At 36.0% G+C, this 19,230-nt stretch overlaps 1 protein-coding gene across 1 annotated transcript in view; it reads left to right on the plus strand.

Annotated features, from left to right (window-relative positions):
• Positions 1-19,230, plus strand: part of STK32B (serine/threonine kinase 32B) — a 260,397-nt gene that overhangs the window by 117,332 nt on the left and 123,835 nt on the right. Inside the window, exon 2 of the mRNA XM_074227499.1 lies at positions 9,475-9,648. Within this exon, the coding sequence (XP_074083600.1) occupies positions 9,475-9,648 (174 nt within the window). The remainder of the gene's footprint in view (positions 1-9,474; positions 9,649-19,230) is intronic.

Raw genomic sequence — 19,230 nt, forward strand, 5'->3', positions numbered from 1 at the left:
CTCTAAAATCTCTGATCAACCTGAGGATAGATTCCTTTTCTCAGTCCTATAAAATCTCCTATAGCTTATAAGTATATCCTCACCAAAATGATTTACTAGCATTATGGAAAATGTACTCATTAGAAGAAGGATTCCTTAGAACTGATGAGGTCAAGATGTACCTTTTGGTCCCTGTGTTGATTTCATTTACTGGTCAGAATACTGTGAGACCTTTCCAATGATATCCATGGTTAGTCCAAAATAGATGTCCTTACCTTTTTTTAATATATCCTGATCCCCTTTAACTGTCTGGCGAAGCCTAGGAAACCTTTTTTACACAATGTTTTTAAACTAACATAAACTAATATATTAAGAATCTTGTGGAAATCAATTACATCTAAATATAATTATCTAAATTATAAAATTATATATTCTAAAATATAGACATACATATCTGTGTATATGTACATCTATATGTCTATATATACACATATATGCATTTATTCAGAGACGCCAAGTTAAGAATCCCTGCCCTGATTCTTGTCCTTTGTTATCATCACTATGTTTGAGACAAATTAGTGTGTTCAACTGTGACTAATCAGACCAATACCAGCTTGTAATGCTCTACCCCAGATTGGGTGCAAATGGTCCCTGTGAACACCTGTGGAGGGTACTCTAAACTTACCTATGTCACGTTTTCTTTGAGCTGTTTAAATTCTATCTTCCTCATAGAGTGCAGCACCTTCACTGATGAGGGCATGCCATGCTAGATAGTCCTGTGCCAGTGTCTCCCAAGCTGTAGAGTCAATTCTAAAGTTCTTCAATGGGACCTTAAGGATGTCCCAATATTGCTTCTTTTGACCCTTCTTGTGAGAGTTTATCCTGTGTGTGAATTCTCCATAAAATACTCTTTTTTGGAAAGCACACATCTGGCATTCTAGCAACATGTCCAGCCCATTGTAATTGCACTCTCTGTGGTAATGTTGGAATGCTATGCAATTTAACTCGAGAAAGGACTTCAGTGTCTGGTATCTTCTCCTGCCAGATGATCTTCAGAATCTTCCTAAGACAATTTAAATGGAAGCAATTCAGTTTCCTGGCATGGCGCTAGTAGACTGTCCAGGTTTCACAGGTTTACAGCAATGAGGTTAGCACAATGGCTCTGGAGACTTTCAGTTTGTTAATCAGTCTGATACCTCTTCTCTCCCACAATTTCTTTCGGAAACTCCCAAATACTGAGCTAGTTCTGACAGAGTGTCAACCTGATTGTCAATGTGTATCTCCTTAGGAAGGACACTGCCATGGTAAGTGAACTTGTCCACAGTATTCAAAACTTCTCCATTTGCTGTCATTGATGGTTCCACATATGATTGGTGGTGCTGGCTGATGGAGTACCTGTGTTATCTTGGTGTTAATTGTTAGACCAAAATGAGTACAAGCAGCAGAGAATCGATTCACACTTTGTTGCATCTCAGCTTCAGAAACTGCATTGAGGCACAATCACCTGCAAACAGAAGATCATGCACCAACACTCCCTCCACTTTGGTCTTGGCTTGTAGTCTTTTCAAGTTGAAGAATTTGCCATCAGTGTGATAGCTGTCTTTGAGGCCATGTTCATAATCAGTGAAGGTGTTTGATAACATGACTGAAAACATCATGCTAAAAAGCATGGAGCAAGAGCACAGCTTTGGTTCACTCCATAAGTGACTGGGAAATCTAGAGAGCATCATCCACTATCCAGAACCCAGGCAAGCACACCATCATGAGAGTGACATACATACATGAGAGTGATGAAATTAACCCCAATTTAAGAACCCCTACCCTAAATCATGGTCTAAACACCAACAAATGGGTACTATCCTTATAAGAAAATAATACAAATAAAAAATGCAATTTGTCAGGATACAGCTTGCAGGTAGATTGGCAGCCAGTTCAGTTCATCTATCAACTAATCTATTTTGGTCAATGCAGATGGACCATGACTTGGGTCCAGAATATTTGAGTGGTCCCAGGTTTCTCCTTATCGTGAATATTTTTATGTATATATGCATATATATAATATAATGAAATATATGATATATTATATACTCAGACAAAAATATGTCTAAATGCACATTAGAGAAATATGTATGAGTAAAATTTATAATCTTTCCTTTTGAAAATGTTATTGATATATTTTGCTTATATATCACCTTCATATCCCTTCCTTCTCTTCTTCCCATGAAGCTGTTCCTTAAAATAGAGAACAAAAAAAGAAGGAGGAAAATAAAGCAATTCAGAAAAACTAACCAATGTCTCAGACAAATCCAAAACTTGGCAATATTCCATATACAGGGTCTCCCCCTTCCACCTACCCTTGGTCTACAAAGAAAGAAGGAATGCATGGTACACTGGCAAGAGCATTAGCTCTGGAATCAAAGGGTCTGGGTTCAAATTATATTTGATTTGTATGACTTACATGACTTTGGACAAATCAGTTTATTTCCTAGGGTCTCAGTTTCTTCATCTATAAAGTGAAAAGTATGGCTAGATGGTTTTGGAGGAAACTTCAAGTTTTAGAGATATATTCCTATAATAATATTTCTACTTCAGAGCTCAGTTGATTTTTTTTAAAAGTTCTGCAGCCCTCAATTTCTAATTATACTGCTGTAGTCTTATATATTTGGTTTTTCTCTTTCTTTTTTTTTCTTGCTTGCTACTTTCTTCTTAGTTTCTCTCTCTCTTTCTTTCTTCCTTTCCTTCTCTCTTCCTGCCTTCTTTCCTCCTTTCCTTCTTCCTTCCCTCCTTCTTTCCTTCTTCCTTCTCCTTCCTCCTTCCTTCCTTCCTTCCTTCCTTCCTTCCTTCCTTCCTTCCTCCCTTCTCTCTCTCTCTCCCCTCTCTCTCTCTCTCTCTCTCTCTCTCTCTCTCTCTCTCTCTCAGCTTATTTCATTTTGCATCTAAATCAAATAAGATTCTTCTTATGCTTCTTGGATTATACTTAAATACTTTCAAAGGTCTATGATTTCATTGTTGTACTAAGTTCCCGACTGTAACTTGCAGATATAATCCTCTATGAACTTTATATATAACTATGTTAAAAACAAAAGTTATTGCCAAAAGTGATCAATCAGATTTGTGATGATGAATCTCTTCCCATATAAGGAAAGACAGCACATGGGGACCAGACATGAAAACATTAGATAGTTAGCACTTTAAAGAAAAAGATTTTCTTTTGCCCTCATTTGTATCCCCTAGAGCTTAGCATGGTGGCTGTTTAATAAAAAGTTATTGATTGTTTTGTTGAAACCTCTCTAGTTTAGTAAGATCTTCCATATCTTACACTTTGTAGACCTTGCCTTTGAGACTCTAGGCTCACTTCCATGCCATGAGGAGGCAGCAGGCAAGATCTTTGGGCCAAGAAATGTGAGTTCTTTTTGTGTCAGGACTTCCTTCATGCAGTAACCAGCCTACCCCCACCCTTCCAATATGGCATCCTACTCTAGAGTGGGTATTCAGTAGGGGAAACTTAGAGACCAACTGTCAGATAGCCTTTAAATATGTCCTCATTGCTATCAAGTACTAGAAGTCATTGCTGCCTAAGCCAGAATTTTGTTCCTGCTTAACTCAGCCTTCTTGTTGATCTTGCAAGGAGAGTCAGCAGACTGACTAATTATCACACTATGATTTCGGAAAAGTCTGCTACCAAAGAGACTCTGGATTGTGAGGTATCAATCACTTCAATGGGAAATGAATGTGGTTATTATGAAAATGTCATTGCAATTTCAGACTGAGATGCAATTGGAGAGACAACTCAACAAAGTCATTGTGGATGCTGTAGTAATACAAAAGAAGTAAATTAAAGGTCAATTTTCTGTTTCAGACAATAATATTTTGTCTTCATGAGAATCAGATGCTCTCTCTCAGAGCAGAATATGCTTCTGAAATAAGGCTGGAGGCACAACCTGAATTATTGAGAACACTTTCTTCTTTGGATTGCAATTTTTCTCTTTAAATTTACCCAGCCCCAAGTTCCTCTCTAAAACAATGATGGTCTTCCAAAATGGTTTCTTTGATATCTGAATAAGAGCACTTGAATGGCTTTTCTGTGAGTTTGGAGTTTATCAAATCACAGTGATTGTCAAGTTTCAATAGTGCCTAATAGACTAGAGAGAAATTGCATCCAGTCTATGATTTCTAGATCCTGTGGTTTCTCCTTAGTCTGATAATATTTATCAAGTCACATACTATGACAAATAGCAGAGCTTTCTCTTTCATACAGAATTGTACTAGAATGTCCTCTTCATACCTTTGGACTTTCCATCCAGACTCACTTTCAATTCAATTCAATAAACATTTATTAATTATCTGCTTTGTTTCAGGCCTAAAGGGGAAAAAGGATATGAGTAAGACAGGCTCAAAGAACTCTGAACCTAATTTACTCATTTCTTATCCTTTCTTGGATGGCACATAGTAGGTAATCAATAAAGGACCAAACAACAACTTTAATTCAAAATAGAATATGATAAAGGCATGCTAGATCTATGAACCAAGTGGTTTGAGAGATCTAAGAGAAAGCTCATAACTGGTTGATAATGTGCCTCTTGATCATTAGAACGTATTTGTGCTGCTATTCTTTTGTCTCTGTATACCCCTAGATCTATTGCTCCATATTATTACTGCTCTTGTGCATATTATGTACTTCAAGGATCAGAAATATAATTGCATCCACTTTTAAGTTAACTACAAGTTTTATGAACAGCATGTAAGCTTCCAGTGTACCCTTCCCTCAAACAAAATCATCCAGTAGTATTTTGCCCAGAAATTCTCACAGTGGGATATTCAATGCTTTTTCATGTAAGGAATTAAATTTAATATCTATGAATTGAAGAAATGAACTAGGAATTTGAGATTGATTATCTGGATAATAATCAAAGTGGAATTCTTATGGTAGAGCAGTCAGCTACGTGACAATCAAGAATCCCCACAATGACGACCCCAGAATCCTCATGGTAATCATAGCAAAAGACAAAGAAAGGAGTTCCTGCAAAGTATGTTAGTGGGAATTGCTGATATTTTGTGGTTTCCTCAACTCAGTGATATCATTGGATCCTAGACACCTGGGTGCCATATTTAGCTAAAATCCCATATTTACAAAACCTTGCATTACTCATTGGTGTCACACAAACAGCCAGTTTGTTTTCTTTTGGCTTACATTTATCTTTGTTTACCTTATTCCTATTATTATTATTATTATGACTTTCCCTTATCCAAACCTTTGCTGGGAAACCCAAATTATTCATGACCTTTTCTACTAGAGATTTTTGTTAGGAAACCCATATTATGACTTTCAGGGCTTAAAGGAGTCCACATTACTATGTCTTTTACAGCTTAAGGGGTCTACATTATGATTTTCACCAGTAGGGACCCCACAAGTAAACGTGCTCTACTTCATCACCACCCTTGATTCTCAATCTTGGACTATTTCTGAGGAATAAAATCGCATTTATAACTGAAGCCCTGTACAGACCAAAAACAGCTACTGCTTCCATAGATAGAGTGGTGGGACCTAGAGTCAAGAAGAATTTCATTGAAATCTGATCTCGGAGAAGTCGTGTGACCCTGGGCAAGTCACTTAACCTCTTCCTTAATGTTTTTCAACGGTAAAATGTGAATAAGCTCCTACTTTCAAAGGGTTATTGTGAGGATCCAATGAGACAATATTTGTACTTTTTAAAAAAGTAGACACTATATAAAGGTTTATTTCCTTCCTTTTCTAAAAAACAGTCCCTATAGCCAAGAGTAAGTAAACCTATCACAAGTTTGTCCAACAAATGTATTAAATGTAGAGATTGGTAACAATATTTTTTTGTCAAACATGCTTAGGTACTCAAATAATTTTCTTTGTTTCTATCTATAGTTATACTTTCTACATTGCAGGAGGTAAGGGATAGTGACATTATATAACACAATAATATATTTCATACATTTCTGAGTTTTTAAACTTTTTGTATGTTATCTGCGGCTTCTGCAAAATTTCCCATTTAATTTCTTATGCTGTCCTGTGAAACAGCAAAACCATGATGTGGAGAGGCATGATATGAAAGGCATAGCTATCTCCTCTTCTCATTTGAGGAAAAGTCCTGATCTAATCCATACTTTCTATCTGTCCTATTTTCATTGAAAAAATAATAGCATCACTTATATTTGCCTCCATTTCCTCACTTCTCAACACCTGGCAATCTAACTTCCATTGCCACTTTACTGAAATTACTTTTTCAAAAGTCACTAATAACTTCTCTGAGAAGTAATAATTGGAGCTGCATATTTATATTTCAACCTTAGTTAGACACCCAGGAGGAAAGTACATTTTCAAAATTCACTTTCTAGTTCAGTGTCTAAGGGAGTAAATTAACCACAAGTGTCTGTATTTAAATAAATCATGCAGTATGTGAAAGAGCAACAGAAATGCTTCATTGTGGATGTGAAAACATAATATTCTAGACATTTCTGGGGCAGCAGAATAGGGAGATGATGCAGTTTTTAAATTGGCAGGTGGCATAGAGCTTTTTGGTATAATTACTAGTTCAAAGTGTTAAGGTCTGATGCAAGAAGGGTCTTTTAAACATTCAGTTGGTTCATGACAGTGTTCTTCATTGGAAGATGGATTTCTTAATATTACTTAGGAATCTAAGAAAACTTCTAGTTTCCTACATATCACTATACAAAGACTTGTCCCATTTGGAAGGATTGGCTTTTCATATGGCAATGGGGTCTTAGAAACAGGAAAAGGCTATATTTTTTTTTTGTTGAGTGAGACATTGAAGGCATAACCAGGTGATATGAAAGGGAAAAAAGATGGGGGTCAAAGGTGATGCCCTGTTTGTAAAACACCTGGTAGACTGAACATATTAGAGAGAAAGGATAATCATCTTCCTGGTGGTTGCCTGAGTGTTGCAAAGATGCTATATAGCCACAATCACATGAAACCAAATACTTATTAAAGGATTCGAAGTTAGTCTCTACAACAGGAAACTTTTAGAACAAACCCTTCTCAGTCTAAAAGGCATGACTTAATTGTCATAATACCATTGATGGTATCACAGCCTTTTAATACAAAAATTTTCAGGACCTATGAGTTCACATGTGAACTTGTTTCCTAACAAGTTTTCCTGAAATTCATTGGATGGGTGGGGGCTGTATAGTAGAGTATCTTCTCTGCTCTCCTTTCCTTTTTCCATTTTTGATTCATCTTTAGACTTAGTGGGTCTATTTTGCACTAATAATTTCTTGACTCTCTCTTCAGACATTCCCCCAAATCAAATTCAGATACTGACTTAGGCTACTGATTCCTTCATGAAATCTAGCAAATAATTCCTGCTCATTCCTGGAGACTTGTGAAGATAGTCAAGTCTCCCCCTCAGCATTGTTTTCTGGGACCAAGAAATTCAATTCATTGCCTGTTTGCTATGTCCATAGTTCTTGTAGATACTCTCTGTTGTATAGGGGACTAGCAATGCAGAAAGAGATCCACATCTTCCTAGAAATATCAACACTGATTTCTATTAGTGCAAATAATGAATTCCATAGAGCGGTCATTGTATTTGATTTAACCAGCATATGCCCTTTAGGCAGGCACCAATTATATATTTTTCACAATTATATCTTTAAATATAATAAACTCAAATTTACCTGACTATTTTATGAGAATCATTATTCACATTAATCAAGATCTAGGTGTAAAGTGCTGCTCTTGACATGGTCAACTGTTGCTTCCCATGCTGGGGCAATGAGAGAGGCAACTAGGAGAGCACATTTCCATAAATAGCTTCTTAATTGCAAAATTCAATGACATTTGCTTGGTCTTCATGCTTCTTGACATCCCTGCATCATTTAACTCTGTTGATTGCTACTTCATCCTGTTTATGTTCTCTGAGTTTCCATGATACTCATCTTCTTGTACTCCCATATGTCCACCTGCTTTTTCTCAATTTCCCTTGCTTGTACCTTGTCATCCTCCTATCCCATAAATATAGTCATAATTTAGAGGCTCCATTTTGTTTCATTTTCCCAGTACAGTGAGTGAATGTTGGACTTGAAATAAGGAAGATCTAAGTTCAGATTCTACCTCAGACAAGCTGTGTAAATCAATTAACCCCTTTCAGGATCGCTCTCTTTATCAGTAAAAATAGGAAGAAAGAGCACAGGGTTGTTGTGAAGATCAGATGACTTAAGATATGTTCGGTGTGTTGAAGTGCTATTCAAAATATTAGCTTTTATTTTAATTTTCTCTTTACCTTTTGTCTTGGTGAGACAATTAGTCCCTATATGTTCAGGTATCTCCTTTATTCCATTGACCCCCCCCCATCTAGATATACAGACCCACTCTCTCCCCAAGATCCAATATAGGTCTCCTATATATGTCTCCTTATCATGATCAAAAACTTATCATGATCAAAAACTGAACTCATCAACTTTCCAACCTGCCCCTCTTTTAAATTTCTTTAATTTCTACAAGTCTTTCAAGTCATAAAAATTCAATATTTCAAAGTTTTCTTTGATTGCTTACTGCTTCAACCCTTGCATCTAATTTGTTTTCAATTACAGTCAAATCCTTCATACCAACAATTTAATGTACATATTTTCCTCTAGTCATAATTCTACCATCATTGATTGGGCATTGTCCTGGCACTGTTTCCTGCTTGGACTATGATAATAGGATCCTAATCATTATTCCCTCTCCATTCTCCTTTGTTCCAATTCAACTTTTACCCTTGTATCAAAACACTATTCATAATGTGAAGACTAGGCAGTGTTTCTCACTCAAAAACTTTCATTTGCTCCGTGGGTTTCAGATGGGTCAGATTGGAAAATATTGAAAGTCCTCTCTATGGAAATTGAGGGGATGTCCATCAATTGGGAAATGATTAAACAAATTGAGATACATGAATGTGATGGAGTGCTATTGTTCTGTAAGAAAACATGAGTGACTGGATTTCAGAAAAATGTGGAGAGACTTGAATATACTGAGGCTAGGTGAAATGAGCAGAACCAGAAGAACATTGTATGCATTAAGAGCAACAAATGTGTGATAATCAACTATGATAGACTTCTTTCTTCTTAACAGTACAATCATCAAAGATAATTCTAAAAGACATGTGATGGAAAATACTATATACATCTGGAGAAAAAACTATGAAGTATGAATGCAGACCATAGCATTCAATTATATTTTTTTAAAAATTGATTTTATGTTGTTTTTCCTCATGTTTTTTCCCTTTGTTCTGACTAATATGGAAATATATTCAACATGATTGTACATATATAGCCTATATCAGATTACTTGCTGTCATAGGGAGGAGGGAGGGAAGGGAAGGGCAGGAAAAATGTGGACCTCAATCTTACAGAAAATGAGTGTTGGAAACTATCTTGGCATTGTAATTGAAAAAATAAAAAATTAATGATTAAAAAAAAGAAAGTCCTCTCCAGATCTAACATTTTAGGATTCTTTTGTTTCAGGTATTCCTTTCAAGATGAAGAAGATATGTTCATGGTAGTGGATTTGCTTCTGGGAGGAGATCTCCGCTATCACCTACAGCAAAATGTGCATTTCAATGAGGGAACTGTAAAACTCTATATCTGTGAGCTGGCCCTTTCCCTTGACTATCTACAGAGATATCACATAATCCACAGGTAAGCCACCTGTGGTGAATTTGGGGATGAGAAGTGGTCATGTAACCAGACAAACTTCCTTACCTGTTTCTAGGTGTTTTGGGGAAGGGACAATACAAATCTAAATTGAGGTGGAAAGAGTATTAGACTTTTATACTATTCACTAGCTGAGGAATGAAAGACTCCCCCCCCCCCATTTACTGAATTTAAAAATTGATGATTACTTTATGGGGACTTCCTTATTCTTGAGATCATTTGATCAGATCTTGGGTCCAAATTCTAATATGTCCTCTACTCCTACAATACTTCTCTGCCTTCATGGAATTATAAAATAGATGGAGTTAGAATTGGATAGGACCATCTGACCACATTGTTCCATACAGAAAGAAATAAAACCCAGGGAAGTTACTTTCCAAATAAATAGAAAAGTCAAGATCTGAAACCAAAGCATAGGATTAGAGATTTTAAAGGTAAAAAGAACCTCAGATGCTAGCTAGGCCAGCCTTCCTTATACAAATGAAGAAATGGAGATTTTAGGATGTTACATGTCCCAACTAATTTATATCAGAGGAGAAATTTGAACAGGTCTTCCTGACTTGAAGTCCAGCAGTCCACTCACTGTACTAGCTTTCTCATCTATATTCATTATACCCTCTGACTTCTTTGATTAGAGATTTTTAAACTCGAGGACTAGGTGACAATACTTGTTGCTGTTCAGTCATTTTCATTTGTGCCTGACTCTTTTTGAGCCCATATTTTTGGATTTTCTTGATAAAGATACCAAAGTGATTTTGCCATTTCCTTCTCTAGTTCATTTTACAGATAAGGAAAATGAGAGAAGCAGGGTTAAAAGATTAGACCAAGGTCACACAGCTAATCTGAGGTCAGATTTTCAATTTCAAAAGTAGTTTTCCTAACTTTAGGTCTAGTACTTTGTCCATTGAACTGACTGGTTGTTTCCAAATTTGTAAACTAAAAGGATTAGCTATGCTTAATTTGACTCCAGATTACAGGACTAGGAGTTTTGGGTAGGGTTTTAGAAAGAGACGCATTGGCTCATTGTAAGAAGAAGAAATTCCCTAGCAATGATAAGCTACCCAACTTGAGCTATATTTCCTGTGGAGGGGCCATGTTTCACTGAAAGTCTTCAAGTAGCTCCTGGATACCCATCTGCCAGGGATGATAAAGTAAGGATTGATGTTTGAGTCATTTGGGCAAAAAAATGACCTCTCAGATCCTGATAGTCATTTATTTTGAATGGCAAGAATCTTCGAGTTTATGTATTTAAATCAGCTGGTTCTCACTGTAAATGGTTTAAAAATTCAGTGAACAATTCAGTGAAGAATTATAGATTTCTGAGATCAAAAAAACATTTCAAGTCATGCATGAATCCTTTCTATGACATCTCTAAATAGTTATCCAGACTGGGCTAAAAGAATCATAATGATGGGAGATTCCTTGGTTGCAGAGTTTTAGAAAGGCCATTGAGAAGCTTGAGCATGTTGAGAGAAAGGCAAATAGGATGATGAAGGGCCCTGAGCTTATTCCATATAAGAATTGCTTCAACTAGCGAAGGTCTTCCTATTAAAGTATAGGTTTAGGAGAGATATCAAAGCTGTCTGAGCTTTGGAAAGACAGTCTTTCAGAAGAGGGAGAAAAATCTGTTTTGCTTGACCTCCGAGGGAAGAAGCAGGAATAGTGAGGTGAAAGTTGCAAAGCTTATATTTGATTTAGGAAAAAGAAACAAAACTATCCCAAGTTAGGGCTATCCAGAGATAGATTGGACTGTTCTCGGAAGTAGTAAGTGATATGTTTATCTTTCTACTGAATGTCATACAAAGCTAAGTGACAACATATCAACCCTTTGTAGTGAGAATTCCTGATGAAATATTTGCATTCCCCCCAAGTTTCTGTAGTTCTGGATAATCTGGGACTCAAACACAAGTATCCCCCATTCTCACTCAGTAGTCTTTCAAGTATACTATGTTTATTCAAAAACAATACCCAACTATCCAAAGAATATTATTTTTTCTCATGTACTTTCCTCCTCATTAGTGAAATTAGGTGGCACAGTGCCAGACTTGGAATCTGGAAGGCTCTTCTTTTTCAGTTCAAAATCGGCCCTAGCTACTTTCTAGTTGAATAGCCCTGGACAAGTCACTTAAGCCTGTTTTGCCATCTGTAAAATGAGTTGGAGAGGGATATGGCAAATTGCTTTAGTATCTTTGCCAAGAAAACCCTAAATGGAGTCATGAAAGTAAGTCATGACTGAAATGACTGGCAACCCTCACCATTCTCATGCACAAGTACTTGGAATGGGTGGACTCTGAAATCAAAGGCAAGGAAGTTAGTGACCCAGTGGATTGATTCTTCCCTCACCAGTGAGTTTTATTCCTTAAGAATGGGATGGATCACCTTGGGGCATGAAAGTCTAGGGAAACTGAGATTCAAGAAGCATCTTCGTGTCATAAAATCCCCATGTGTCATGTAAAGAGGCCTGAGCTTAGAGGAAGGAAGACTTGAAATCAGGTCTTGCCCTAGAATATGGGTAAATCATTTAATCTGGAATTCACTGACAATTTTCTAAGGATCTAAGTTTCCGAAGAGTTGTTAATCTATGTCAGTGGAGGGAGTTTCCACATCAGATGACCACCCCCACCCCCATCTGTAGATTTAAACCTATTCATGCTGTTCCCTTCCATGACCAACCCCTTCTGCCTAATCTACCTCCTTTTTTTTTTTTACCAAATATAGCCCAATTTTCTGATTACCCACCTCCCTTTTTTTACTGTGCATCAATAAATGGCTTCTCTACCCATCGCTTCAAAGCTTCTCCCATCACTCAACTTAAGGAATCTTGGATATTAATCTTGGACTTCATGAAAAACTAGGTGAAAATTTGTCAACTCTGTTATAGAGAGAATTCCTAAAGAGACATGGCAGAAAGTTGCCATAGTATAAAAGGCACTGGTCCAGGTGACACCTATCAGATTTGGGGTCGTCTTAGGGAATGTTCCTTAGCTTTAATGAAGTTCAATTTTCTCTTTTATAAAAAGGGACCAATGATGTTTATTCTGCCTATGTTAGAGAGAAATTGAGGTCATTAAATAAGATAACCATTTCTAGAGGCATTTTGTAAATTCCAAATTACTAAATAAATGTATATTCAACAAGAAAATTCCATTCAGACAACACTAATTACAAGACCCTATGCTGAGTACTAGAAATCTAAGTGATAAAAACACAGTCAGCCCTCAAGGGGGCATTTTATGCTAATTACCTTTATATAAATCACATAAACAACTTTAATAATGATAATAAACCTGCATTTATATAATAGTGCTTCAAAGTTGGAAAGGGCTTTACAATAATATTTCATGTAATCCTCACAACAACTCTGAGAAGTAGGTGCTATTGTTATCCTTATTATACAGTCAATAAAACTGTGACAAACACAGGTCAAGTGACTTGCCCAGGATCATACAGTTGTATTGAGGGATCAGGGTCTTCCTAAGTCCAGAGCCAGTGTTTTGCCCTCTGTATCATCTAACTGATTCTAGCAGTGGTCTTTCTATTACATCAAAAGTGAAAAAAAATGCTTCTTCTGGAAAAATCCTTTTTCTTTCTTCCAATTACCTTGTGTCCCCTCAAGTTACTGATGTATTCTTTTATTTATTTTTTTGCTGTATAAGAACTAATTGTTTTTATTATTAATTTTTATTTTGCAATTGCGTATTCATTTTAAAAATAAAATCAATTCATAGTTTGATTAGAATGATTTATCACAACTATTCCCTTATATCCCACCAATAATGTATTCTTGTGATTTTTCCTGACTCTCTTCATTCCAAACTCTTGATTATCCCTATCCTGCCTCCCTTGATCATCCTGACCAGCTTCAAATCATCATCTGTGATTTCCCCTGCCCTAGGTGTGGCTCTTTATAATAGCAAGATCATCAAATTCTTACCAAAGTCGATTTGAAGAGAACATTCTAAATTGCTTGGAAAACAGTGGTCGTGAACACCCTTGGGCCAAAGAAAGACTGCAGAAGATGTAGTTCTGAAAATAGGATATATAGTTTCTCCAATTTTTTAACAAATGTTTAGAGACTTTTTTTCCCTCAAGGCAATTGAGATTAAATGACTTGCCCAGGGTCACACCCTAGTAAGTGTCAAGTATCTAAGGTCAGATTTGAATTTAGAACCTCCTAAATCTAGGTTCAAAGCTCTATCTATTAAACTACCCAGTTACCCTCAAGGCATTTTTAAAAGGTTTTTTAAAAAAGGATTTTTCAAATGTGAGTGCCATTTTTCAAAACTCTCCGGTTTTGATCTGAGAAAAAATTATATACCTAATTAATATTACATTTTAAGAGCCTACAAAGTAGATAGGATCCCCTGTGTAGAATGCTTCTAAAATGATTTACTTGCAAGGGACTTTCACATATCACAGAATTATAGCTGTAGAACTGAAAAGGACCTAAGAGCTCACTTATTCCAAATCTCTCATGGTTCTATATGAGGGAGCTGAGGCAGACAAGGTAAGACACTTGCCCAGAATTGTGCAGATATCATAAGCAGACTTGGAACATTTAGAGGAGCCTATTATATCTAAACTCTCTCATCTTGTCCTTTAATCTCTAGTCTAGAAGGATTCCTTATTTCTATTTTACAAAGCTCTTTTCTCGCAATAACACTGTAGGACAGGTAATTTATTTTGTTTCCTATTTTAAATCTTGGAAATCAGTTTCCTTATGGTTCAATGACACATTCAGACAGCCTGAGGCTGCATAACATCCAGATAATAAGTATCAGAGCCAGGATACCAATCCAGAGCTCTTGACTCCAGGTTTAGAGATTTTTTTTTACTATAACACATGTTCAGGGCAAGCCCTTTCTAAATTTGAGATTGACTTTTACAAATTCAAGCACTATATACATCTTAGAAGTGAGATCTTTTTTCAGAAAAACTTGCTGCAAAGATCTTTTCCCCCCCTCAAACTTCTTCTCTTCTAATTTTAGCTGCATTGGTTTTGTTTGTGTAAAATATTTTCAATAGTATAAAATAAAAGTTTTCCATTTTTACCTTATGTGATCCTCTCTGTCCCTTGTTTTGCCTTGAATTCTTAGATCTAACTTAAAATATCATCCTTGACTTTCTAATTGGTTTGGAGCTTATTCATTTGAAAAGTAACTTGGTATATTGTGGGAGATTTGGCTCTTTATCTGGTATCTCTTTTCCAGTCAACATTTGTCAAAGCTTAGTCTTATCTTAAAAAAAATAACTTTCCATTGTCTTCAAAGGTATTACATAATTTGAGTTAGAGACTACTATAATCTCTGAGGTTGAGAATCATCCAAAGGGTAAAGTAGAAATCACATGGTTGATATGAACTAGCATTCAACTAGGAGAAGGGTCTATTAAAAGTTCTCCTGAAACCAGCCATTAGTACAGGTAGAGGAGAAAATAATCTTCTCCTCATCAACTGAACAACCTACCAGTGGCCACTTCTCATGGCCACATTTGGAACCCTGTAAGTCTCTAGTCCCTAGAATTCAGACCGTTCTGACACCAACAAAAAAAAGCTATTCCATATTTGTGGAATACAATTAAAGTCTTTACCAGTTTCCTCTTCAAGTTCGACATGTCTATGGAGACATCACATCTGGGACAAAATCCCAGCAAGGAAAAAACAAGTGAAAACAAATTCAGAGCTAAAAATCCAGTTTGACAGGGAGAGGAAGGAGACTGAGAAGGGAGGAGGTGGTTTTCCGGGCTCCCAGTACTTGAATCTACCACTGAACCCTGCTTCTGAGGGAGAAGTGAGAGAGAACAGCACAGGAAGTGGAACTGAAAGGTCCATTGCTCTTTCAGTGACAATTTAGGATTTCCCTTTGTCTTTGTCCCTTTTTGAATGCTTATTATAATGATGCTACCCAAAATATTTCTGAAAATTACCATTAGGGAATGAATATATTTTGTCTTAGGAAAGTCATCTTCTGAAGATGAATGGTTTCTTGAAAACATGAAAAACGCATAACTATATGTAATGTACAAAAAGTTATAAATTCATTTATTTTTATGATTCTTATACTGGCCTTGAAAGATGCTTAATGGGCAGCTAAATGGCACAGTGGATGGAACATCTATCATTGACTCAGGAGGACTGGAGTTCAAATCCAGCTTCAGACACTTAATAATTACCTAACTGTGTAACTTGGGGCAAGTCACTTAACCCCACTGCCTTTGAAAAAAACAACTTAATACCATAATTAGTATTATTATTATATTTATCATATCCCACATTTTATTATATAATATATATCATGTACTTAAAAACCAGGCAATATATCAAATCTATGGTCATATATTTCTATGGACATGTAATTCAAAAATTAATATTATTAGCTAACATTAATATAGTACCAACTATATACCAGACACTTCACTAAGTACTTTTTATTAATATTATCTCATTTGTTACTCATAACAATCCTGAGGTGTTATTATTATATTTATTTTACAGTTGAGGAAACTGAGACAAAAATAAGTTTAAGTGACTTGTCCGAGAATATGTAGCTATTAATACTCTGAGGTTAGATTTGAAGTTGGGTCTTCTTGACCCAAGGCTAATGCTCCATTCACTGTACCTCCTAGTTCCCCTAAAAAGAGATATCCAAAAGTGCTTTGAGAAATGGCACCATCAATGGAATAAATGAATTTTCTTTTAGGGGCCCAGTAACAGCAGCATAAACAATAATAGTTTAACTTTTCAATGTAGTTAATGAATAGACATTTATTAAGTACCTACTAAATGTCAGTTGGTATGGTGGGGGCTAGGAATAACAAAACATTTAACATTCCTTTCTTTCAAGGAGATAACCTCTATCAGTAAAAAAGCATATACTTGTAAACTGTGTTTTAGTGTATAGGGGACTCTCAGTAGAACAATCCATCCATCAATGCAGATCTTTATCTGTTCTTTAATTTGTAGTTTTAAAAATGTTCTGGGACACTAAGAAGTTAAATGACTTTCCCAGTTTACAGGTTTTTCTGATGCCACTAAGCTACCTTTCTAATATGTGTATTTGTGCATATGTAGAATTTAGGAGAGAGGAACTGTTCTTGTGTTTTCATTGGCATAGGGATCACCGAGGTGATGAATATCTTTTTATTGCTATAGAAATTTATGATTCATATGAACTACTTAGAACATTGAGAGGTTAAGTGATTTGTCCAGTATTATAGCAAGTGAACCTAGCTTCCTAGTCCCAAGGCCAGTTCCTTATACCTTATAGAAAGGCAATTATGCCTCCCTATACTTAAGTATAAAGTTAATCAATATATAGTGATTTTATGAGTTAGGCACTAGAAGCTTGGTGATTATATATCTTCTGTCATTTGGACCAACTTATTACTAGGATGTTCCCACGAAATGCATTTTTCAACAGCAACAATTATCTGAATTCACCTACTAAGTCCTTGAAGTAACCTACATCTGTATAAACAGGGGCAGGCAGGTGGTGTAGTGGATAAAGCATTGACCTTGGAGTCAGGAGGATGGGAGTTTGAATCCAGCCTCATACACTAGCGACTTACTAGCTTTTTGGCCTTGGGCAAGTCACTTAACCCTGACTGCTTCACATCCTGGTCACCTCCAGGCATCCTGATTTATATGAACCATTGGACCCAGATGATTCTGGAGGAGAAAGTGAGGCTGGTGACTTGGCACAGTACCCCATTAGTCAAATTCAATTCATGTTCTTGTCATGACATCATTTCTCTGATCATTGATCTTTGAAAATGAAAGACAAAATATCATCATCATCATCATCATCATCATCATCTCCACATGAACAAAAATCACAAATCTTTGTCATCTAGCAGTGGATAGAATATCGACTCTGGAATCAGAAAGACTCAACTTCAAGATATCAAATTTGATCTCAGACACTTATGAGCTATCCAACCATCCATAAGTCACAGCTACCTTTGTCTCAGTTTCTTTTTCTGTAAAATGAGTCAGAGAAGGCAACTGCTCCTGTATTGTTAAGAAGAAAATCTCAAATGGGGTCCCAAGATTTGGACACAACTGAAATGATTGAACAACAAAATTGATTTATAAAATGTCTGAGCATGAGTTTTGCGTGTTACCTTGTTCTCATTCCAAAGAAACCTCTGGAAAGTCTAGACTTTGGTGACACAGGCAATTTAGCAAAATTTTATATTACTTGTGCTCTTTTTCCTGGCAAATTGCTTGAAGAATGTTATGGGGAATTTTATTTGTCCATTTAACAATGCAGTTTCCTTGGGAAATCAAATGATAACATATTTCCCTTGATGACAAAGATCTGGGGACCAGTATTTTGCTGAGTTGCAAAGTGTTATTTAGTTACCAAACCTCTTTCTCTTGGATAATATTGTTATTTGTATCATCTAAGCATAACTGAATGAAAGCAGAACAATATGCCCTGCCTATGCCTACTGTTGGACTTGGAGCGAGTCACTTAACCTTACTTTGCTGAGTTTCCTTTGCCTGAAAATGAAGATGAATAACAGTAGCGGTGATGACAACACCAGCTACAACAATAACTGGATGAGGAATTAATTAAATAATTAACACGTCATCAGAGAATTTTGAATATTGTAAGAGAAGTCTAAAATGGTTTGGGAATCTTCTGTAAATTATTGGGAAAAAAAACCCTCTCATGTTCTCATTGTACTTTCTAGTTACAAAGAGTTAGTCCCTTATTTTATTTTATTCTCATTATGACCCTGTGATTTAGTAAGGATTTGTGGCATAGTGGATGGAGTATTGGACTTGTAATCAGGGAGACTTGAATCAAAATCTTACCTTCAGCCATCACTGCTTGTGTGACTCTGGCCAAAGAATTTGACTTCTTTTTTGCCCTACTTTCCTTATCAGTAAGATGCTATCAATAATAGCATTGATTCCTCAGGATTGTTGTAAGATGATGTATAGACGTTAAAGGGCATTATAAATGCTAGCTGCTGCTGCTGTTTTAGTCTTATTCTTATTCTTTATTTTAATTATTCTATTCTTATTCTTATTCATTTTATAAATGAGCAAGTTGATGCTCAAACAGACAAAATGATTTATCCAGGCTGAGCCATTGACCCCATCACATGCTTTAATCAGAGGAAAAAGGATAAAACATATAGAATATATGCAGATAAAACACTGAATTGGTCATTGTCATTTTGGTTGTTTTTCTCCTTGCAATTTTATTTGTCTGATGTTGGACAAAAGTCATTTAACCTCTGTCAGCCTTAATTTTATCATGTATAAAATGGAGATATAATTCACAAAGCTGTTGTGAGTTCACTATTATAAGGATCAAATTATAAGTACCACATACATCATCTTTAAAATGGTCTTTCCTTGAATTTTAGCCCTTGTCCTAAGGTTACTTTTGGCAACTCTAGTTGTTCTATAGGCCTTAAGCCTGAGTAGAATAGCACTTAAACTTTAGATTTGGTTTACTTTGCTCATTTGAAATATCTCAATTTCAATGCTGCTTCCCACTTGGTTTTAATACTAGTTCTGTTACTTATTTGCTATATGACTTTGAGCAAGTC

Source organism: Macrotis lagotis, chromosome 3 (genome assembly GCF_037893015.1).
Source record: "Macrotis lagotis isolate mMagLag1 chromosome 3, bilby.v1.9.chrom.fasta, whole genome shotgun sequence".
In the NCBI taxonomy this organism is placed as follows: domain Eukaryota; kingdom Metazoa; phylum Chordata; class Mammalia; order Peramelemorphia; family Peramelidae; genus Macrotis; species Macrotis lagotis.